The sequence below is a fragment of the Carassius carassius genome, chromosome 1 (assembly GCF_963082965.1).
Source record: "Carassius carassius chromosome 1, fCarCar2.1, whole genome shotgun sequence".
NCBI lineage: Eukaryota > Metazoa > Chordata > Actinopteri > Cypriniformes > Cyprinidae > Carassius > Carassius carassius.
In genome coordinates, this window is record NC_081755.1 from 45,826,096 (window position 1) to 45,851,086 (window position 24,991).

General features: G+C 37.4%; 2 protein-coding genes across 4 annotated transcripts; both read left to right on the forward strand.

The window, feature by feature from the left end:
* Window positions 1-3,148: 3,148 nt before the first annotated feature.
* LOC132126322 (NAD(P)(+)--arginine ADP-ribosyltransferase 2-like) lies at window positions 3,149-24,219 on the forward strand. Of its 2 annotated transcripts, none has more exons than XM_059537632.1 (3): window positions 3,149-3,322; window positions 22,876-22,963; window positions 23,039-24,219. In XM_059537632.1, the coding sequence occupies exons 2-3, from the start codon at window positions 22,913-22,915 to the stop codon at window positions 23,789-23,791; spliced, it is 804 nt and encodes a 267-aa protein (XP_059393615.1). In that variant the 5' UTR covers window positions 3,149-3,322; window positions 22,876-22,912; the 3' UTR covers window positions 23,792-24,219. The 2 variants fall into 2 exon arrangements, with proteins under 2 accessions (XP_059393615.1, XP_059393541.1); XM_059537558.1 differs by having other exon boundaries at window positions 22,885-22,963.
* On the forward strand, window positions 3,469-4,789 carry LOC132126229 (NAD(P)(+)--arginine ADP-ribosyltransferase 2-like). Of its 2 annotated transcripts, XR_009427369.1 has the most exons (3): window positions 3,469-3,562; window positions 3,638-4,462; window positions 4,558-4,789. XR_009427369.1 is itself a non-coding variant. In XM_059537433.1 (2 exons), exons 1-2 carry the CDS (start codon window positions 3,512-3,514, stop codon window positions 4,397-4,399), a joined length of 813 nt encoding a protein of 270 aa, XP_059393416.1. In that variant the 5' UTR covers window positions 3,469-3,511; the 3' UTR covers window positions 4,400-4,789. The 2 variants fall into 2 exon arrangements, 1 of the variants encoding a protein (XP_059393416.1); XM_059537433.1 differs by having other exon boundaries at window positions 3,638-4,789.
* Window positions 24,220-24,991: the final 772 nt, after the last annotated feature.

The following is a 24,991-nucleotide window of genomic DNA, read 5'->3' on the forward strand; positions in this document are numbered from 1 at the left end:
AATTTTGCAACTTATAAAGCGTTAAAATTAGTTTTAATTTTACATATTAAAACTGGTGTATGAAATGGCAAATGAAAATTATGTAATTTAATTTTAATCTTAATTTTGCACCAAACGTTGCACAAATGTATTGGAAAATGAAAATGTAACTACAGAAATGCATTGTAATTTTACATATTGCATTGTCATTTTGCATATTACATTGCAAATTGAATATCGCTACCCATGTGCTTCCATATTACAGCACCACCCACTGGTCAAAGTGTACATGACTTCTGAAATTTAAAGGGATAGCTTGTCCAAAAATGAAATGGCATTTCTGGACATCACTAATTCAGCCAACCATTTTGAGTTGACCTGTTTTATACCTCCGGAACTACAACTCATTACTAGCTCTCGCAGCCACCACCACCACCACCATCCCCAGGAAGGCCTTGAAGCACTGAGCTCGACTGAGGAATCTGACTCGAGGAAAGTGCTCCAGAGACGGCGACTCAGGCGAGGCAAGAGTCCTCCAGGGGGGTGGACGATGCAATTCTGACATTAATGCACCTTTTGCATACTCATCTTGAGAAACCAAAGACCCATGCTAAGATTCTATTTGTGGACTTTTCATCTGCTTTTAACACCATGCAACCCAAGATACTTGCAGAAATTTTAGCCAGTGAATTCTCTCTTAACACAGGTATTATTTATTGGATCATGGATTTCCTTACCAGTAGAGTCCAGCGTGTTAGAGTGGGTTCGTTTCTGTCTGATGTGAAGATAACATACATAGGCTCTCCACAAGGATGTGTTTTATCTCCTTTATTATTTATTTTATATACAAATTCATGCACTAGCACTTTTCAAAACAGGCATTTTATTAAATATGCGGATGACACAGCTCTTGTGAGTCTGCTACAGGATGGGGAGGTAGATCATGGGTCAGTTTTAGATTCTTTTTTAGAATGGTGCAATAAGTCACACTTAATTCTAAATACCACTAAGACCAAAGAAATGTCCATAGATTTTAGAAAGTCACAGCAAACAATCGATACTTTCATCAATGGGGAGATCATTCAGGTCGTTACAAACTATAATTATCTTGGCATTGTACTGGACAACAAACTTAAATGGGACTCTTGGACTGATCTTTTGCACACTAAGACACAGCAAAGAATGTATTTCCTAAAGAAACCGTTTGTTTTTAATGTCAATAACAAAATGCTTCAGATGTTTTATACTGCTTTTATTGAAAGTGTTTTAACGTGCTGTATCATTTGTTGGTTCGGAAATGCCACACAAGCACAGAAACACATAATTAGAAAAACAGTCACTACTGCTAGCAAGCTACTTGGGATAACATTACCAAGCATCGAACACATTTACAAGGACAGAATGTTGAAAAAAGCCAATAACATTGTATGCGATCACACACACCCATTAGCATCCCATTTTAATTTATTACCATCTAGGCGTCGTTTCTGCCCACCTCTTATGACCAAAGACAGATCAAATTTTCTTTTGTACCACAAGCCATTAAGGCGTTAAATCAATTAAAATAAGCTATCTGTCCAGCTGGCAGAGTTAGACCCAAGGGTATTTTTTATTTGTATGTATGTATTTAGTGTTATGTAATGCATCGTATTGTTTTTGTTATATGTTTGTCATGTAGTGCCTTGCGACTGCGCCGCAAACCCAATTGCCCCACGGGGACAATAAAGTTCTTCTACTACTACTACTACTAAGAGGGGAGGACTTCATGGTAGGCTAAAGGCTTGCACTAACTGGCCACCTCTACCTAGCATCTTGTAAGCTAACGTGCAGTCTCTGGAAAACAAACTGGACGAGCTGAGAGCAAGGATCACAACACAACATGAAGTAAGAGAATGCTGCGCTTTTACAGAGACCTGACTCTCAGAGAAAGTACCAGAATCCTCTAGTCAGCTACAGATTCACTCCTTACACAGAGAAGACAGGACCACAGCCTCCGGTAAAGCCAAAAGGGGTGGTGTGTGTGTTTGTCAACAACTTGTGGTGTGGAGATGTACAGACTGTTTATAAGCACTGCTCGCCAGATGTGGAGTTTTATTGCTGAAATGCTGACCCACATTTGTTGGTGGGGGAGTGCATGTACAGTGCTCTCTCCACCCTCAATACCATGACTGAGGTGTCCTTGAGCAAGGCACTGAACCCCAAACTGTTCCCCAGGTGCCGCAGCATAAATGGCTGCCCACTGCTCCTGGTGTGTGTTCACAGTGTCTGTGTGTGTGTGTTCACTGCTCTGTGTGTGTGCACTTTGGATGGGTTAAATGCAGAGCACGAATTCTGAGTATGGGTCACCATGTTTGTTTGTATGTATATGTATGTCTGTTTTTTTTTTTTTTTTTGCATAGTTTGCACTTGTCTTTGCATTCAATGTGGACAGCAAAGAAAGAATTTCATTGTACAGGGAAACTTGTATTCAAGAATACTCATTTAGAATCTGTTGAACTATTGAACTGGTCAAATTACTACTTCTAACAAGGCATGTTAAGTTGCTTTTACACATCTAGCCAGAAACTCACAGTTTGTCCAGTGTGAATCCACCAAGTGTTGCATTATGATGAGCTCATCAGTTTAGTTGAGCTAAAAGCATCAAGCTCACCCTTCAGCAGAACACACTTCAGCTCAGAACACACACACACACACACACACACACACACACACACACACACACACACACACACACACACACACACACACACACACACACACACACACACAAAAATTAATTAGCATTATTAAAATAAAAAGCATCTTCAACAGAATAACAGTTTTAATATGTTTAGAGTAAGAAGTGTAGAAAGTAAGAAGTGCTGAGATATGAAGCATGGACATCAGGAGTAAATTTTTATATAATATATAGGCTACTTTCCAATAAAGCTGTTCTCATTTATATATTTTCTCATATATATTTGCTCAAAGTGAAACTTGAGTGTTTACAAGTCTTTTTTAGCCTTTGTCCAGAGTGAAACCACATAGACATTCACAAGTGTTGCAATATAGATAGATCACACTTACTCACTAGCTGTTATATTTCAGAACACACACACACACACACACACACACACACACACACACACACACACACACACACACACACACACACACACACACACACACACACACTATTAGCTATAAAAGCAGCTTCAACCTTCTCATCTGTTGATTTGAACAGTCGTTGTCATCTGGCAGAGAACAAATTACTTTTCTGTACTTCACTTCACATTGTTACTCCTGAGCTCCTGAAAAATAACAGAAAGAAAACTCACTCAGAAAAAGACAACATTGTTTTCAGGTAAGTTTGGAGATAAAGTAAGGTTATATTGCAAACCTATGCACATTTCTACTGATGTGATGAATGTTATGTAGAACCTAAAAAATCCTATTGGATTCATATATTTAGCATTTGTGAAACCCTTTTGTGTTTCTTGTCTTTCAGTATCTGCTCTTCACTAGATCTACAAGATCATCTGAAGGGATCAAGATGCTGCTGATCATTGACGCTCTTCTTCTGATTTCAGCTGCTCTAGGAAAGGTAAGATTGTGTTCTAGTATGAATATTACAGACATGAATACTGATGATTGATTATTATGATCCCTGTTGCTGCAGGATCACAGAGCTGCTGTTAAAGGGAAGATATTTCCACTGGATATGGAAAATAATTCAGTTGATGATCAATATGACGGATGCATCGGGAAAATGAAACAACTGGTCGAAAATAAATATCTGAAGAAGGAACTTAATAACTCTAGAAATAATTTTAAAATAGCTTGGCAAGAGGGTGAAGGAAAGAGAATGAAGCCAGAAAATAATTTGACACAAAACCATTTAATTGCCATTTATGTGTATACTGGTGATAAAGTTTTTCGTGATTTCAACAATGAAACTCGTTACGGTAAACAAAACTACACAACCGAGAAATACAGTTGGTATTCACTTCACTTTCTGTTAACAGAAGCGGTACAGATTCTGAATAAAACACAAAATACATGCTATGATACTTATCGTCGTACCAAAGTTGAATTTGATAAGAATGTTCTGAACAAAGAGGTTCGTTTTGGCTCATTTACTTCTTCCTCTATTGATCATGATAAAGGAGCAAATATTTTTGGAACTGTATCTTGTTTTGAAATCCACACTTGTGAAGGTGCTGAGGTGACAAAATATTCAAAGCTTTCTAGTGAGAGAGAGGTGCTGATTCCTCCGTATGAGACATTTAAAGTCACTTCTATTAGGAAAAAAGAAGATGAGAAAGATCTCTGGTGTGACACTGTGTACATTTTGAAAAACACTGGAAAAACAAGTGACCTGAACTGTGCTCTATTCAGGAGACCAAACAAGACCAAAGATAAGTACCATGTTTTGCACTAGGCCTAACAATGTGCTTTGAATTTACATCAGTTCCACAAAAAGCAATTTGATAAACATCAACATGTAAACATTTTATTTCTTCAATGTAGTTCAGTGTTTCTTTGTCAGAATATATCTATAATATATTTTCAGCATAATGAAATAAAGTTATTTTCAAGTGATTCAAGAGGCTATGATATTGTTGAATGGCTGTGTACTGTAGCATCTGGACCCATCAGACACGTTTCTTCTGTGTTTGACTTTGGATTGTGTATACTGACTTTGATTCTCTGTTGCCTGCCCCGATCTCTGTCTGGTATTGTTACTGATTTTGGATATCCCTTGACACATTTGATGCTGTTCCTGATTTCTGCCTGTCTGAGCATTCGCTAATAAACTACTGCATATTGATCCGCACGTCTCTGACTCCTTGTTACACATTTAACAAACCTGGTTCCATAGCAACCAGTGCTGATATCACTTTTTTATTGCCCAAAGGAATGCGGGCAGAGCAAAACTCACAATTCATTTAGGAAAGACACACAATGTCCATAAAAAGGGACTCTTCCCTAATTAGTTCTTGTATAGTGTATTTTATATTTTGTACTGTGTTATGTATGGTTATGAGAGTACCACTCATTCATATAACGTTACATATACCATGTTTGGTCTCTTTGAATTAGTTTTCTGATGACCTTATTGATAGTGTATATTATATGTTTATACCTATGCAACATATTAGTGTTATAAGAACCTTTATTAGTTCTTATAACTAATAACTTTATTAGCATCAATTTACCAGTTCAGCTAAACTGATTTTGAGATTAAATCTGAGATTTAATTAAATCAATTTATTATTATTAAATTTTTTTATTATTAAAATAAATAAAAAATAAAATAAAAAAAATGGATTAATAAAAAATAAATTTATTATTAATCCAAGATGGCAGCCAAGGCAATCTATTGTTTGAGTGTGAGTGCATGAGATCTTTTTTTTTTAGTTTTTATTTTTTACATTTTTGTTATTTTTTATTATTTATTTATTTGTCACATTTAAGTCTGAATGAGTGGTTATCTAAAGAAAAATATCACTACTTTCAATCAGGGTACTTTTATTGGATGTCATTGGATTGAACTTTTTTTCAATCCAATGATTTTTTTTTGTCAACTGAACTTTTTTTTTTTTTACTTCCAACATTTAATTGGTTCAGAGATTACTTGGTAGATCAGACTCAGTGTGTTCATGTGGAGGATCTCAAATCAGATTTTCTTGATATATCTAAGGGGGTTCCCCAGGGTTCCATTTTGGGACCTATTTGGTTTTGTATTTATATAAATTTAGTTAAGGGCATTCATGCACAAAAAAAAAAAAACAGCTGTTGTATCCTTATTGAGCTGTACAGGTTATTGGTAGCTCTAAGTCCTGTCTCTGCTATACCCATACATCTCAGCATGAGGCCTATTACATCATGTACAGTTACCATCCATTATGCTATTGGCCCTGAGAAGACTAGAAACACTTCCATTTGTTTCTGTTTATACCTTGAGGTGTTTGATGTGACCCTGCTAGCTTAGTCTCCCTTGGGTTATGACCCTGCTGCAGCATCCCTTTGAACAAGTGACAAATGCTTAGTCATATCCCCTAGATTTAACTAAATAAGTAAAGCCATTCCTTCTCCCTCGGTCTCTTTCTGATTTTATTTCAGTTTTGTTTTAGCTGATACCTTCCTAGTGACCAAACCTGTGAACCGTCAGTGCTTGGAGTAATGGTTTGACCACATGTATGGTCAGGTCATTAGATGACCCCTGCTTACAGCCCCATCAACAAAGTTACTCAATCTCTCTCGTTGGGTTCACAAACATAGCACCCTACCTCACTAGCTGCCCCTCACCAGCTATTCACACCTTACACTGCCTGCACAGCCATTCCCCATGACCAATAGCATAACCCCCCTGTACGTACTTGTGTCACCGGTGGAGGTCGGGGCGGACTCGGATGACCAGCCGCCCCTGACTCCAGACACCACCGTGAGGAGCCGATACCACAGGCACGCAACAGACGGACAAAGGAGGAGGCAAGTAATGGAGTTCAAAAGTAACAATCTTTATTGAATAATAATCGACTTCAGGGAAGAATGAGCAACTCTCGTCTTCTCGGGCTATTTGACCGGAGTAGCCGCTGGGACGATTCTTCACTGTCTTCGGGACGCAATGGTGCGATAGTGGCTAGGAAGGCTTACTCCACGGCGTTGTTGCACATCTGTAGGACTCAGACGGTAATTAACAGGTAATGCTTCTTCTCTCAACAGCAGATTATCTTATCAGGACGTGAGGGGGAAATTGTGACTTTAAAACTCACTTCACAGCGTTGCTGCACATCTGCAGGACAGTAAGGAACAGGTAATGTTTCTTCGAGCTAACAGGAGCCTTCAATGAGGAATTACTTCACGACAATACTCAGTGGAAGAGAGGATAATACAAAGCATTACTTCACCAGTTCAGTTGTATCGTTCTGGAATTTAGATGGGGACCAGTAGATCATTTCACAAGAATGAAAGCAGGCGTTGGGAGACTCTTCTCAGCATAGCACACATCACTCATGGTCACTACAAATCCACAGCATTAATTCAGCGTGCATCAGGTAAGGCAAACAACTGCAAATCACTCACACAGTAGGGCTGATCAGAAGCCTCGCTTCATCCATGCATCTCAATGGGAATATTCAACTCTCAATTCCTCTCCAGTGTATCTGAAACCGATGTCCTCCTCAACAGTAAATTTCACATTCACTGTCTTTTCTTCAAGTTCAACATTTGATTCAACGATGTAATTAATTCACTTATCTTTCTCTCTTCCTCTTCCAGCGCAGATCCAAGCAGCAGTTCAATCCAGTAATATTCCACAAGCGGCTCTAAACGACAGACTCCAATGGCAGTTCTTCACTTACACGAATTTCCAGGATTACAACGTCCAATGTGAGCGCTCAAACAGGAGATCTTCTACCCCAAAACACGACGACAGAGACCCAGCCGAACAAGAGTGGGAGTGGGAGAGGAGTACGTTTTTTAAAAACTGGCTTTTCAAAAAAATATTTTTTTTCAGTGGTTGTCTAGTTAGGCATTTTGTTTTAAAACATAAATGAAAATAGGCTATAATGGCTTACCTGGATATGACTGTCTTGTAGTCTGATATAAAAAAACTCTCCGACAACGAGCAAAGAAAGTATTTGATTTATTTAATTGCTTTATTCCTTCAAAAAGATTTAAAATGAGGAGAATAACTTTGTTTGTCCATTTTCCCGCTTCTTGCTTAGCGCTGTCACGGTTGCTAGGCGACAGGATATGAGCAACGGGTAAGGGAGGGAACTGAAAGAAGGGTAGGCTGTCCAAATTCACAAACACCGACTTCCAGGTTTCGCGGTCGTCGGAGGACCCCTCCTCCTTCAACCGGGTAGGAAGGATCCAAAGGAGGATGCAGACCCTGAATTTGGACACAGCCAATGCCTCTGCTACACCCGGAACCGGAGTGAGGCGTTACACCAAAATAATCCCCTTTGGGGAACATGGAAAAAGAAAGGTTTCGCTTTCCCAAGCATTCTGTCACCCGTGACACTTGCATGTGACTTCTGCCTCTCTCTCTCTGGTGTTCCCACAAGTGTGCAAGTATGTCGCAGACATTCCACAGACATCCAACCCTGCCAGCTCATCGGGACACCCTGGAAACCCAGCAGAGCATTGAGATGGACATCCTTAAGCCCAAAGCAGCCAACGACCTGCAATGGCAGAGAAAGGAACAGCGAGACTGCAACACAAGTGGAGACCTGACACCCAGCCTGAACCACCAAGATCTGACCAGCATCATTCTCTCTTTGGCCCACACCCTCAAGGGCCTCAGATTCAAGGTAAATAAACTGAACATGCAAGTCACAAATTATACAGGGAACTGACACCTGCTCAACGAGAGAATGCCTCGAACAGATGCAAGTAACCTTACAGAATGGCAAAACAGAAGGAAATCACCTTCTGTTTCCAGGAGGCTCTAATAACTGCAGGACACCGAGAGCAGCTTGAAAAAGCCACTGGACAGGACTTGGAAAAAGAACAGTTTCACACAAAATCACTGTTACAAACAGCATATGTGGAACTTAATGAGAGGGACACTAGAGTTGAGGCCTTAGAAGGCCATCTGCATGCAGCCAGAGCTGAAGTCCAAACCCTGACTCAGCAATTCTGCAACGATAAAGAGGAGCTTGACACAGTCCAAAAAGAATTGAAACAGTTCTTCAGGCTGTACATGGACTCAAGTAAAAGTCACCCTGCTGCACGTCACACTGCCAGCAGTGTAAACCCCCTCACCTCTGTACTACACAGACACACGGGGGTGAGAAAAAGCCTTCTGCTTGACACTTCATGTGTCAGTTTCCTGGAAGATCACCTGCAGTCTTGGACCAGTGTAAACCACCAAGATAGACTCTATCTGTTTGATCACCTCTAGCCTAGAGGTACGCAATTGCTGGCTCGACAGCCAGGACACATTCAATCAGACTACCAGTGACTTAAACAATAAATATTTTATTTATTTATAGGTTTTTGTTTATTTTAATAGCAATAACTGGCAACATCGCATCGCCGGCACTTAAACTGGCAGTAATCAAAAAAGTCCATGGACAAGTTATTGCTGACAAGATATGACATTCAGTAAGGGGGGAAATATATATATCACCTGTCAGAAACGTTATCAACGCTGTCAAAACCTGTAGCATTTAACACTAGTGCAGAGATATGTAGAACAAGTAGGGTACAGAATGAAATTAAATACTACGCAAACAGAAATCTATGTTTAGTCATTCAGTATAGTAGTTAAACTTTCACAAATTATGCTATAAACATTCATAAAAACACTTAACAAAGTTATCAGCTATATAATGGTTATAAAAAAAAACTATAACAGCAGTATGTATGGTAGCATTAATAATAAACAACTGATAAAATTATCCACTCCATAAATATAGTAAAGTATTAATAAACTTTGATGCAATAAATAGGGTATGATTTAAAAATAAGCATCCCTCCAAAACAGAGAAAACATCTTTCACAAACATCTACTGTACATGTCTGTCTCTTTTAAAGTGTTGATAGTGTATATAAAGGGGAAGTTGTAGCTTAGTGGTTAGAGAGTTTGACTCCTAACCCTAAGGTTGTGGGTTTGGGTCTTGGGCCGACAATACAACGACTTAGGTGCCCAGCATAAATGGCTGAACCACGTGTGTGTGCGTGCGTGCGTGTGTTTGTGCACGAATTCTGAGTATGTGTCACCATACTTGGCTATATGTCACGTCACTTTTTTTCAGCAGCAAGGAGTGGCAAGAGTTTTCAGTTTTACAAATATGACTTCAAGCATGTCACCTCAAGTCCAGAATATCCTCAGTCAAATGGCAAAGCTGAGAAAGGAGTTTACATTCTCAAGCAACTTTTGAAAAAGGCTGCTGACAGTAAATCTGATCCTTACCTTGCTCTGCTCAATTACAGAACCTCTCCTTTAAAGTTTGGTATGGCCCCAGCTGAGATGCTGATGAATCGGAAACTTCGCACTACACTGCCCTCTTGTTCAAAGCAAAAAGCAAACATGAAAATAAAGCAGAAACTCAAGCACCTGAAGAATAGACAAAAAATCTACTATGACAGGACAGCAAAGCATCTACAGCCATTGGTGAGGGATGATGTTGTCAGAATCAAAAGTGATGAGAATTGGAGCAAGAAGGCCACAGTTATGCAAGAAGTAGCTCCAAGATCTTATACTGTGAAAACAGATGATGGACAAATCTTCAGACGGAACAGATGTGATCTTTTAAAGACTGAAAAAGAAGTGAAAGATCTGAATCAATGCAATGTGAAGTCTGAATCAACTGCATTATGCACAACAAATGACTGCAACACTGATACGAAAGTAGACACACAAACATCAAACAGCCATACATTCACACTTAGAAGATCTACGACACCCATTAAAAAACCTGATAGATTTAATCTGTAAGAAATGGCTAAAAACGTAGGAATAAAGAAAATGCTCATGTTTGTAGTTCATCTATTGTATTAATTATATAGAATGTAAACACATAAACTTGTTATACTGAGTGCTACTTAAGATGTGTTACAAAAGAATACTAAGGTTACTTGTTTATGTTTCTTTGAAGAAAGGGGGATGTCAAGTAATATCAAGTGATTGTGCCTGTTACTCTAGGAAGCCACTAGATGGCACTGATATATGTTGTGAAGTGACATTCAGCCAAGTATGGTGACCCATACTCAGAATTTGTGCTCTGCATTTAACCCATCCGAAATGCACACACACAGAGCAGTGAACACACACACACACTGTGAGCACACACCCGGAGCAGTGGGCAGCCATTTATGCTGCGGCGCCCGGGGAGCAGTTGGGGGTTCAATGCCTTGCTCAAGGGCACCTAAGTCGTGGTATTGAAGGTGGAGAGAGAACTGTACATGCACTCCCCCCACCCACAATTCCTGCCATCCCGGGACTCGAACTCACAACCTTTCGATTGGGAGTCCGACTCTCTAACCATTAGGCCACGACTTCCCAAAGTTTCCCAACTGTGACTTCCCAAAGTGGATTATATGTTGGATACATGGCAATGGGGAAGTAGTAAAAAAAAAAAAACAGACAAACTGATGTTGTGTTGTTAAGATGAATAAAGACAGACATGATAAGATTGCACCGGGACATTTTATTTAAGAACTGAACAAAACAACACTCTGATTGGTTTTTTGCAAGTTACACCCAAAAAACACCCATTACTTGTTAAGAAAATAGGGGCAGCCTGTTAACACCATGTGGCTGGGCGCGCCGACCGTTTTCCTGTTGTTAAACTAGCAAAAGTGGATTCGGACACCCCCTGAGTGCACCTGTGCCGTGTGCTTGAGACCATGCACTTCAAATAGGGCCCATAGACTAAAGCCCAATTCGGATGGTAATTGTTTCTCATATGGACGTCTGTAAAAATAACTTAACTTTACATATCACCTCAGTGATAAAACTCATGGATTCGCATGTGACTTATTCACAGTCGACACGGTGGGGGAGCGAGTTCAGTGATCCTATGAACCCAGGAACGCGCTGCTCGTGGCCAGTCACATTTTAATTTTCCACCTGCCGTGAGGACTGGAGTTTGGCACTAAAAAAAAAATTGTGGTCCGTTTCTCATATTTTTTATTTTCACCAATTCTTTAAATTTCACTTTGCTTTTAAATTGTAAGTTTGTGTGGATGTGTGATCATGCTGGGAACTACACATATTCCTATAAGAATATATCTATTCTTTCATTTATACAGTATGTGCTTTTTTATTCATTATTCAAAAGAGTAGATATACAGGTATACAGGCCTAAATATTAAATCTAAAACATGCTTTACAGGATAAATCCTAGTATTTTAAAGAGCTTGTCCTTAATTTTGTTAAGGACAAAATTAAGGACAAGTTCTCTCTCCACCCTCAATACCACGACTTAGGTGCCCTTGAGCAAGGCATCGAACCCCTAACTGCTCCCCGGGCGCCGCAGCATAAATGGCTGCCCACTGCTCCGGGTGTGTGTTCACAGTGTGTGTGTGTGTTCACTGCTCTGTGTGTGTGCATTTCGGATGGGTTAAATGCAGAGCACAAATTCTGAGTATGGGTCACCATACTTGGCTGAATGTCACTTCCCTTATTAATGTAAAATTTGTGTAGCCTTTTTCAGGAAATTACCTCTTTCAAATGCTTTGGTGTTTTGACATAATTGCCATTTACTGGTCAAAATGTGTAAATCATTTACTGAAACGCAAGTTTTCTAGTATGGTAGTCATCATTTATAACTTACACAAAATACCTTTCTGCTACTTCGGATGACACATAACCTTTCTCACCTTTACTCTGATGAAGCATCAGACCCATTCTCACAAAAACCCCTTTATAAGTGAATGTCACATTTCACTGAGAATACTGAGAGGTTTAGTTATCGCGCTACCAAAATCACCTGGAGTTGTTGTGTCTTTTCTTTGTAGCATGTAACAATGAAGACTAAGGACTTAAATAAACAAAACTATGTTTACTTAAGTCAGGGGTGTTCCTGGAGGGCCACTGTTCTGCAGAGTTCAGCTAATCAAGGTCTTTTAAGCATAATAACAGGTGTGCTGGGGCAAGTTGAAGCTAAACGCTGCAGGACTGTGGCTCTCCAGGACCAAGTTTGGACACCCCTGAGTCCCTGACTTTTTGAGCAGTATTTTACAGGGATTAATGAATTGACTGGTGTATTTGTCTATATATTTCCATGATCAGATTCTGCCCATCACAAACACAAAACTGTTTTCTGTTAGTGACATGACAGGAACTGTCCTGTGTTAAACCACATATTAACCAGACACTCACAGGTGTTGCATTATGAAGAGCTAAACAATTGAGTTAGCAAGCTAATGCACCATGACCACACTTCAGCTATTGATTCTCACAATACACACATACAGACATTTGGAATGATATAAATAACCTTCCTCATCACTTGGCTTTTTGTCTGACTGTGAGCGACTGACTTTTCTGATCTTCTCCTCTCATCGTTGCTCCTGAACTTCTGGAAAGTAAAGATAAAGAGACACACACTATTCACAGGTAAATGTTGGGTCAATATAGATCAAGGTCAATAGATCAGTGCACATCACTGGTTTAATTGCAAATTTTACATTATTTTTCAACCTGACAGACAATACCTTAAATTTAAAACTGCATATTTAAGAATTTGCTGAACACTTTTATTGTGCAGCACATTACTGTGATGGATTTAGTATTTGTGAAACTCGATTTCTTGTTTTCCAGTATCTGCTCTTCACTAGATCTACAAGATCATCTGAGGGATCTGACATCTGCTGATCATTGACGCTCTTCTTCTGATTTCAGCTGCTCTAGGAAAGGTAAGATTGTGTTCTAGTATGAATATTACAGACATGAATACTGATGATTGATCATTATGATCCCTGTTACTGCAGGATCACAGAGCTGCTGGATATGGCAAATAATTCAGTTGATGATCAATATAAGGGCTGTAAAGAGCAGACAGGGGGAAGACACAATATATGAAGCAAGAAATGTCTAACCCCGAATCTGATTTCGCAGATGCTTGGAAACTTGCTGAAAAGAAGTACAAGCCACCAGGAGATAACTTGACAAAGAAACATTCAATTGCCATTTATGTGTATACTAACTCAGGTTTTAGGGTATATAAGGAGTTTAATGAAGACAAGAAAAGATACAAAAATGAGACATACAAATGGTATTCACTTCACTTTCTGTTAACAGATACAATACAGATTCTGAAGAAAACACAAAAGAAATGCTATACAACTTATCGTGGTACAAATCTTAAATTTATTCAGAATTTTCGGCTCACTTACTTCTTCCTCTATCAACCGTAACAAAAAAAAGTTTTTTGGAACTGTATCTTGTTTTGAAATCCACACTTGTGAAGGTGCTGAGGTGACAAAATATTCCAAGCTTCCTCGTGAGAAAGAGGTGCTGATTCCTCCATACGAGATGTTTAAAGTCACTGCTGTCAAGACAAAAGGTCAGAGAGGTGCTTGGTGTGACACTGTTCACTTTGAAAAGTTCTGCTAAGAAGTCCCTTACACGCTTGTTGGCGATGGACGAGAGAGAGCCTTAGGAGGATGATGGTGGCAGCTGTGGCCTAATGGTTAGAGAGTTAGAGTAGTTTCCAGAAGGTCACAGGACATGTGTCTAATTATTTTGTGTGTGAACTTGTATGAAAACATGAGTTGATTAATTCATAAATGCACATTTTTTTTCTTTTCTTTGAAAGTTATGTTTAGGAGTGGATCAGGGATGTCCTGGACGTCCTGCTTACAAATCTCTATTTCTGTACATCTTCAACAATTTCTATCATGTACCATTAATACACATTTTGAGGTGATCAGGCTGAGAATATCTGCCATACATGTTAGACAAACAGGAACTCAAGAGTATGTTCAATGTGAAACCGCAAAAACATCAGATCTCCACAAGTGATTATGAACCGTGTAGTTGAGTTACACACATCACAGTCACGCTAGTATTTCTTAAACCACATAGGCTACACAAGAGGACAATGAATCATTCAAAACACTATTTATGTGTATATGTAAATCTAAATAAAAACCCAACAGCATGCTATAATACAATGTATTGAGGTCGAAACACTACATCTGATAAAAAATAATTAAAAAAATTTTTTTTTTACAGAGTACCTGGTGATGCATCCACCTCCCGTGAGGACTGGAGTTTGGCACTGAAAAATCTATATTTGGGGTCAGTTTCTTGAATTCTTTATTTTCACCAATCTTCACATTTCAATTTGGTTTTAAATTGTAAGTTTGTGTGGATTTGAAATCATGCTGGGAATTAAACCTACAGCATACCTAGAAAATGAAATCTATTCTTTCATTTCCACTTGTTTGTGCTTTTTTTATTCATTATTTAAATTTTGAGTTTTTTCCCAGTCCACAAAACTCACAGGTATGTAGGCCTAAAATATTCATTCAGATGAGCCCAAAGCGTGGAGTGTGTCCATACACTCCATACTCTGTATTTTTCTGAAAGTCATGCATCTTTTTACTCTTAGGCCGGCGACACACTGGATGCGTGGCGCAAGCGTCTCAGCCGCGTGGCGTGTCGGTTTTTAATTCGGCTCCCATGTTAACAGGTTAGAGCTTGCAGACTGCCTGCGTGAGACGCGCGTCTCAGGCGCGGCTCGAACCGCGCGGAAAACGCGTGCATGCTAGAAATAGAGCCGACGCCTATTTTTACCGCGACACGCGCGCGTGTTGGAAGCGTTTCCAGGCAAAATATAATAGGAAAATGTGTTTTTATGTCATTTTGTACACAAATACATATGAATTCATGATATTTTGATATTTGAAAGTCTATAGGTTGACATAAATTCAGATAAAAATGTAATTTAAAAAATAAATAAATAATTATCGATTTTCAAATATTGCACCTGTCAAACATAATCTATTTAGCCGTCAATACTTTTGACGGTGTCCTTTATCAGTAGGCGCAGGTGTGTAAAAAAAACTTGATGTTGTCATGAAGACAAGAGCCTGGTCTGTCAATTGTCTCCCTCTACAGCAGCAGCGCGCCAGCGCCGCGCGAGGCACGCTTCTGGTGTGTACACAGAATCCGCCACGCTTCTGGGACGCTTCTGGCACGCAGCAGAGACGCCACGCAGCCAGTGTGTCACCGGCCTTAGATTTATCTTGGAGAATTTGATGTCTTGATGTCAAGATTTTATAATATATTTGAATTGGCTATGTAATTGGCATAATACATATTTACCAGAATGATAATAAATTGTTACATTCTAATTTAATTACTTTTCCCTTGAAAAAGTAAATTAAGGGATTACTCTTATTTTTTTCGCTAATTTAATTACAGTTACTAACAGTGTATAGTGTACAGTGTATAGACTGTAGAACATTTATATACAATACAATAGTGAATTTAACATCAAAATTTAAAGTCTAACCTTAAAATGCATGTTTTTTATGTACCCTTCTCACTTTGAATACTTTTGAGATAATAAGAATATTGGTGACACTTTAGTGTCCAATCCTCACTATTAACTTGTTGGTTATAAGCATGAATATTACCGGGACATTGGCTGTTAATTATTACTTAAAAAGGTGAAGATCAAGGTCAACAAGATCAAGTTTATTTATATAGCACCTTAAAAGCAACTAGTTCTGACCAAGGTGCTGCAGAACCAAAACATCAGAAACATCAGAAATATCACCTAACAAATGCATTAAAACAACATAAAATTTGAAATCATTAAATATTACTGTACTGTAAGTTTTTTTTGTCCCTGTCAAAAAGCGACAAAAAAAGCGTGAAGCGTGAAGAGCGTTACAGTAATCCAGCCTGGTTGAAATGAATGAATGAATAACAAGCTCTAAATCATTAAAACTGAGAAAACTTTTCAGCTTGCGAAGCCCCTTAAGCTGAAAAAAAAAAAAAACTAGCTCTGACTGCAGAGTTAAGCACATACTAATGTCTTATTCTGCAAGACCTTATTCTAAATCCTTAATCATACCCAATTCTTAAACTTTACAACTACTTTACTAAGTTACTAGTTTGATATAGGATTTAGAAAGTAATTAGTAATAAGTTATGAGATACTTTTTGGAGAGAGAAATTTGTACAATAATCTAATTACACTGTTGAAAATGTAATGTAACTATGATTAATTACTTTTTTTGAGTAACTTAACACTTACTGGATGTTGTTCGACCAAACTAAACAGGGTGAGCCTAACCTCTGTTTACTGTAATGTTACTCCAGCTAAGTGTGCATGGGAAACCATGGCATGACCAAACCTAAGATACTATCAGGGAAAGTGTCGCTGGTCGGCTTAAGTAGTGGTCGTGAACTCTGACTAGAAATAATGTTGCATTATTCAAGTGTGTACAGATCTATGGGGACTAAACAAATTCACTTTTAGAACAAACAGACATAGGAGCGGGCATCTAATATTATTAGCCAATTACCTCTAATAACCAAGGGCCAGATTTCTAAACAGGGCAAATTGGCTTTAGAGCGCAATTCCACAAAAGCGTCGATGGTAGGGGGAAATTCTGCATGTGATTTAATGACATGCACACATTAAAGAACAGACACAGTCAGACCCTCTTGAATCATTTCTATATTGATCAGCACAATCTACCCAGACAAACTGCCACCTGCAAATACCAGTAATTTGATGTGCGCAAACATTAGTAAATCGCATCGCATGATTAATTTTAATACTATGCATCTGAAAGGGAAACTCCCACAAATGAATATTCAATAAGGTCAGGGACAAAAATAACTGTCCATGCCTTTTCAGTGCTAATTCTTCACTGCATGTCTTTAGTAAATTCTGACAGTACTGTTTTAACAGCAAAAGGTTGGCGCAAGCTGTTAGTAAATCTGTCCCCATGGCTGGTTAGTATGTGTTCATGAGATCCACTAATGACCAGTGCGACATCGTTGAGCGACATGAGAATCACAATGAATAAATAGGCTACAATAAGAGCAAAGAGTTAACTAGAATAAACTATTTTAATTAAAAACAATTTAAATTAAATTATTTAGTGCACTGAAGAGACTGAACACGCAAGAAGCCTTCAGCCACCATTGGATACCTTCATTTGGCCAAATTGGTGGACCTTACACCTTAGTTTTTTTAGTGTCTATAAAACATACTAATACATATCTAACTGTTGTCTGTCAACTTGTACTTGAAAGAGGTGTAGATTCCCAACCCGATCTCATGGCAATTCGTACATATTTTACAAGGTGGCTTATTCGTACGAATTCGTATGACCACACTCGTACAATTTCATATGATTTTTGCCAAATCGTACGTATTTTACGAGTTGCACAATTCGTATGAATTTGTACGAATTACCTACACCTAACCCCTCCCCTAAACCTGACCGTTAGACAAATCTTATAAAATCGTACGAGTGAGGTCGTACAAATTCGTACGAATAAGCCACCTCGTAAAATACGTACGAATTGGTCGTGAGATAGCGTTGGAATTCCTCTGTATGAGATGTTTAATATCACTGCTGTTAGGAGAAAAAGAAATGACACAAATATCTGATCTGAAGTGTCCTGAACTGTGCTCTGTTCAACCAACCAAGAACATAATGACATTTTTGATGAACAATTTTAGTGCTTGCAAGCAATATCATAGCCACCAATACAGCTTACAGCAAAAAAAAAGTTATTAATAAAAAAAGAGAGTTTAAAATTTTTTTTGCTTCTTGTTGAATTTAATTTGTTTTAGTAAACTTAAAAAGAAGTTCAATCCACTTAAATATCTGAAAATAAAAACTGACTTAATATTTATCAGCTTAATCTTAGTCAGGAGACGAAGATTTCCTGTGATGTTGGAGTTTTTGAGGTTTCCATTGTGCAGATGAGTGAAGCGTGTGGTTTCGTTGTGGGCAGCTTTACTAACACGATGACACTTTACAAACTGAGCAGTGATGAGTCTTAACACCCCAATACCCCCCCCCCCCCCGAATTCTTTTGTTGTAATATACCAGTGATTTAATGATTTCCTTTTTTATTTCAGACGGTTGGCAATACAGAATATCACAATACAGAAGTGAATCTATTTCATCTCATTATATTGTGTCCTGACCCCGATATAGCATCCTGTCCCTAAAGAGCTAGTATAACTGTATAATCTCAGAAATGCACTCTCAAAAAAAAAAAAAAAACCTGACACTGTGTAATGCTGAACAACCAACCGTTTTATTAACATAAATTATTACGTACATTAGTATTTACACTAATAAAAAATACTCTGCCACAAGGAAAAAAATCTAAATAAATAAATATAATAACCTTTTTCTATTATAAACACTATTTACCCTCCAGTAGACTCACGTTTATGGTGACTGCAAGATTCTAAGTTAAGGTAAAGGCTAATTGACATTCAGTTACTTGCTAACGTAGTATTCTATCATCCTGGGTAACACATATTATCACCAGTTAATACTATTTTCCACAGTAGAATCTTCATTTGAAAGCCTGGTCAGTTACTTCTGCTAGTTTATTTGTGCGGCTCTAGTTATTTTGCCTACTTAAACTTTGACTCTGCTTTATGAAAAAGCATCTTATGTCCCTTTTCTTCTTCTTGGGTGGCATCTACAAAGTAAAAAAGGGGCAAAAAAACGGAATATTAAAATGTTTTTACTCTGGCCTTTGTATGTGGCAGAGAGACAGCCCGGGTAACTCACTCGGCGTCGTCAACATGCGCGCACACACACACACACACACACACACACACACACACACACACACACACACACACACACACACACACACACACACACAGCGCGCAACACCCACTCGCTGCTAGTGCAAGCACAAAAGTAGTCCCGGCCAGCGCGTGTAGCCTGTCAGATACCCCGCCGCCAATCAAATTACGGCATTTCTTGTACTGTCGGCATCCTGGCCGTTATAATCGATCCAAATAGCAGTGCAAAGAGCCAAATAGCAGTTCAAAGGAGCTTGCTAAAATACTGGTGGGGACAAATTTGTCATCTCAAAATATTGATAGGGACTAGTACCTAGCGTCCCCCCCTAAACCTACGCCCATGATTCCTAGGCACATACTTTGAGGTTTGACTTAGATTATTATCGAGCTGGATCACTAAATTACCAGTCATAGATCTAATATTCAACCCTTATAAACTGTGTGCGGTTAGTAGAGCAAAAAGATCAAACTGATCAAACAATGGGCCAAGAGCAGATCAAAACATAATTAAGACCAGATCTGAACATTTTCTGAAGACGATGTGAGTGGCGTTTGTCTGTGTAAAGTGCTGGACTCGATTGAGAGTCAAGATTTAAGAACTACACACTGTAAACCCTAATGTTGTCTTGACTTAAAAAATCAAGTAATGTTGACTAAACATTACTTAAAATATAGCATTTTGGCCCTGTCACTTAAAAATATGAGTTAATTTAACTAATTTACCTTCAAAATGCATAAACTTAAGATTTCAAGTGTTGTGAGCTCAAAATCATGAGTAATCCTTTGGAAAAACTCAACGTCACTCTGTTCTTTCTTTAATGTGATTGGTCATGGGAGGAATTCTGCCTAGCAACAAGAGAACAAAAGCACTGATTGGTGGATTACAAAATTCGTTTGGTTGCTGAAGTACATTTCAAGAGGAAGTTTGATTGGAAGATTGGAAGTTGACTGAACTAAATTGATTGAGTAAACTCGCCTCAATTTAATTGAGTAATGGAGTCTCCAAAAACTTACACATTTAAGTTTATTTAACTTGACGGTTTTGTAGAAAACCCTAATAAGTTGACTGAACTAAATTGATTGAGTAAACTCGCCTCAATTTAATTGAGTAATGGAGTCTCCCACAACTTACATATTTAAGTTTATTTAACTTGACGGTTTTGTAGATTGTACTTAAATCACTCAGTTCACCAAACTTGGTGCTTTATTTAATGTACTTAAACAATTATGTTCACTTAACTTGGTATTAATTTCAAGTGTACTTATATATTTAAGTTAACTCAACATGTAAATTTAACTGAAAATGATGTTCTTATTTTTGACCGCACACTTTTTGCACACTAAAGTAAAACAAATAACAGCATATTTAATCTTTGACCTTTTGACAAAATGTCACAATATTTATGAAAATAAAGTAAACCCGTTACTGCAAAGTAAAAAAGAAGAAGTCACCATTGTGGTGGAAAGTGTTTGGTTTAGTTGGGATCTTGGTATAGTTACTTCTTGTGTTAGCTTGTCTTTTGCTGCTATAACAGTGTATTTTAAAACGCTGTATTTGCAGTGAAGAAAGACAAAATTTAAAAGAGCTCAGGTGTTATCAGCTCTTTGTTGAAGCTGGCTTGTCTCTTGCTGCTGTAATTTGTGTGTTTTTAAACACTGTTGTTGTGGCAAAGAGAGTTGAGATCAAACATACACATCTTGCTTGTAATGGTGACAAATTCTAGCATAATAAAATGGTAATGTATTGTTGTAACTATGGATTTACTTTTATGGATAGAAACCTTGTAGATAAAATAATGTACTTACTATTAGAAAACAGATCTCGTCGTCACAAAGAGACATAAAGATTTTGGATATGCATCACATCAATGGTGACAATCAGAACAAAAAAGGCTGGAAAATAAGGATGAGTTTGTGCTATGAAGCGCTTTTGTTTGTCACCATTGTTGTGATGCATATGCTAAATCTAGAAGTCTGTGTGTGAGAGTGTACTTGATCCTTTTACTCAAATTATTTCGAACACATTCATTTTGCTCTTGGTGCCTGTTACAAATATCAAACAAATCTTATTTTCTGGTCCCTAATACTTACGTGATGAATTTCTCATCAACAAAAAACATCTGATAACACCTGAGCTCATTTAAACTGAAAATACACCGATACAGCAGCAAGAGACAAGCTAACACAAGAAGTAACTGGACCAAGATCCCAACTAAACCAAACACTTTCCACCACAATGGTGACTTCAAATGAATCAAATATCAACATTTAAACCTCTGAGTGATTTAAGTACAATCTACAAAACCGTCAAGTTAAATCAACTTAAATATATAAGTTTTGGGAGACTCCATTACTCAATTAAATTGAGGCAACGAGTTTACTCAATCAATTTAGTTCAGTCAACTTATTAGGGTTTTCAGTGCAACCTTAATTTGAACACTGCTATCTGTTGAAAACAGATGCATGCTGCTAGATTACCACATGCATTTGAAAATGTTTTTAATAATTTAAGTGTCACATCTTTCAGATCTGCACCTTTGCATGCTTTGCAAACATCCTTTCTTTGATTACTCTTTGTGAGTGTTTACATAAATACTAACCAAATGAGCTTTCTGCACCCTTTTCAACCTCTTCTGCTCACCAAGGCTGCAATTATCTGATCCACAACACAAACAATTTAATTAAATATGTTTACAATTTGAAATAACTGTTTTCTATTTGAGGATATGTTAAAATGTAATTTATTCCTGTGCAAAGGTTAATCATTCCTCCAGTCTTCACAGTCATATATTCCTTCATAAATCATTCTGATATACGGATTTGCTGCTCAAGAAACATTTAATTCTTATTATAAATGTTGTAAATATTTATAATAAGATAAAATACATGCTGATTTTTTTTTTACTTTTTTAAACTTGTTGCTCTTCTCAGCTCCGTGAGCTTCGCATTTATAGATGTGCCTATCAATATATCATGTTAATATATTGCCATAGTTAAATTCCATAACATGCCAATTTCATGTGATACCAATTTCACATGTTCGCACATACATAAGTTCTTGCATAATTTTTTACGTTAATTATTAGTTTTTGCCTTGATAATAGAAAATATGAGCTAGGCATCATGTATGACAGTCAAAAATGAGATATGAGCTACAAAATGACCAGATCCTGCTATTAGCTATATAGAAGACATATCTTGTATGTATAGGGCTTATATGTGGATATGAAGAAGCAATACAGGAGACCTATATTTCCTGTATATGCACATATATGCACCTCAATTTTGCCTATATGTGGCATATATACGCATATATGCAGTATATATACGCATATACAGGTAGCATATATTTTATCATAGGTTCTTTCCATGTGGGTTTTCTCATCTATAGGTTTGAAGAGTCGCTGTCATCCCTCTATGTGGCGGACTTCTCTGATCTTTTGATCTCTTCTCATTGTTGCCCTTGAAGTTCTACAAAAACTAAAAGAAAACACGATCTGATAACAAGAGAGAACAATATTCTCAGGTAAATTTGGTGTTCACATGAAAGGTCAATGTACATATTGCTTTCTATTATAGTGTCACTGGTTTAGTATTTGTCAAACACTGTTGTGTTTCTTGTTTTTCATTATCTGCTCTTCACTAGATCTACAAGTTCATCTGAGGGATCTGTCTTAATCAAGATGCTGCTGATCATTGAAGCTCTTCTTCTCATTTCAGCTGCTCTAGGAAAAGTAAGATTGTGTTCTAGTATGAATATTACAGACATGAATGCTTATGATTGATCATTATGATCCCTGTTACTGCAGGATCACAGAGCTGCTGTTAAAGGGAAGATATTTCCTCTGGATATGGCACTGGATTCAGTTGATGACCTTTATTATGGCTGTAAAGAGAAAATGGCAAAGCAGGTGGACAAAGAATATCTGAAGAAGGAACTCAGAAATTCAGTTGATTTTGAAAAGGTTTGGGAAATTGGTAAAAACAAAGTCTCCAAAAAAAACTTTTTAGACAAATTAAAAACAAAACATAAAATTGCTATCTATGCGTACACTTACATCCAGACTGACCCAAATTTAAATATATCTGATAAGTTCAATAATGACACCCGTGATGGCAAACAAAACTACACAGTCATGAAATACGAATGGTATTCACTTCACTTTCTATTAACAGAAGCACTGCATATTCTGAAGAAAACACAAAATAGATGCTTTGATACTTTTCGCGGTACAAAGCTTACATTTGAGAATGATGTTCTGAACAAAGAGGTTCGTTTTGGCTCATTTACATCCTCCACTCTTGATCGTAGTATAGCAGAAAGTTTTGGAACTGTATCTTGTTTTGAAATCCACACTTGTGAAGGAGCTAATATTACAAAATATTCTATGCTTCGTCATGAGAAAGAGGTGTTGATTCCTCCGTATGAGAAGTTCATTGTTACTGATATCAGGACAGGAACATATCAGAAACATCGCGGGTGTAAGACTGTGATTGTGTTGAACAGCACTGGAATACGAAGTGACCTGAACTGTGCTCTTTTCAACCAACCAAAACCATAGCAAAATACTGAGGTGTGTGCAAAACAAAAGGCCTTGAATTTACATTATATATTCATGTACATTAGTTCATGAAAAAAATAAAAAATAAAATCTGACACTGTTTACTTTGAAAGATTTTGGAAAAGTAAGTTCTGCATCCAACAATGGAAAACAAGCCACTTTTTTGAATGTTGCAATCATTGAATTTGACTGATTGTATTAAAAATAGAGTGCTTAAGGTCCATGTAACGCTTCACAATTCAATTTTCAGACCATATGGATCAAATGAAAAAATTTAAAATGAAACCAAACATTATTTTTTTTTTCCAGTTACTTCAAAAATAAATTATTCCCATTTTTTCTATTTTACTTTTGCTAAATTGTGACATCAGAAATCATTCGAGACGTCATTCGAGTAAATAAAATGTACAAATTTTCTATTTTTCCATTTTTCCAGACCATATGGAGCAAATGCAAAAAATAAAAAAATGAAACCAAACATTAAATGACAATTGCAATTTTCTTAAATGTTTTCAATTTTACTTTTGTTAAATTGTGACTTCAGAAATGATCATTTGAATAAATTAAATCTAAACAATTTTCTATTTTTCCATTTTTTAATCTTACAATTTGTGCTGTGGGCTGTACCATTATTGCAGGGGTGTGACGCAGACTGTTTCACTTAACATGTCTTAATGTATCCTACTAAAACAGTTACACTGGAGGACACTATTAATTAATAATAAACATATAGGCTGCTATTTACAGACAAACAGAATAGGCCAGAATATGAAAGTAAATTGTGCTAAATTGGCGTTAAGTGTTTTGTGCCCCACTGAAAACCTAAAGAAAATACGTGGCTCAATGGATGATGACAATGGTATAAATTTAAAAGCCCAAACTCTGTATATTTATTAATATAATGTATTAATAAAGTATATGTTAGGTACAGGAAGGCAGATGAGAATATGAACTCTACACGCTAAACCGATATCCTCCATAGGCTTAATGGAAGAAGACTGTGTAAAAGTATGGCCAAATTCGGTATACACCTTATTAATGTTGCCTACTAGGAAGCAGATGTGACCGGAATATGAACATGAAGTCTCAAGTTAAGCGTTTTCCTCCCTATGAAAACCCATAGGCCTATTTGAAAATGCTTAATATGGCTTAATGCATTAAGACAGTAATTAAAAAAGCCTACTATTTACACACAAGCAG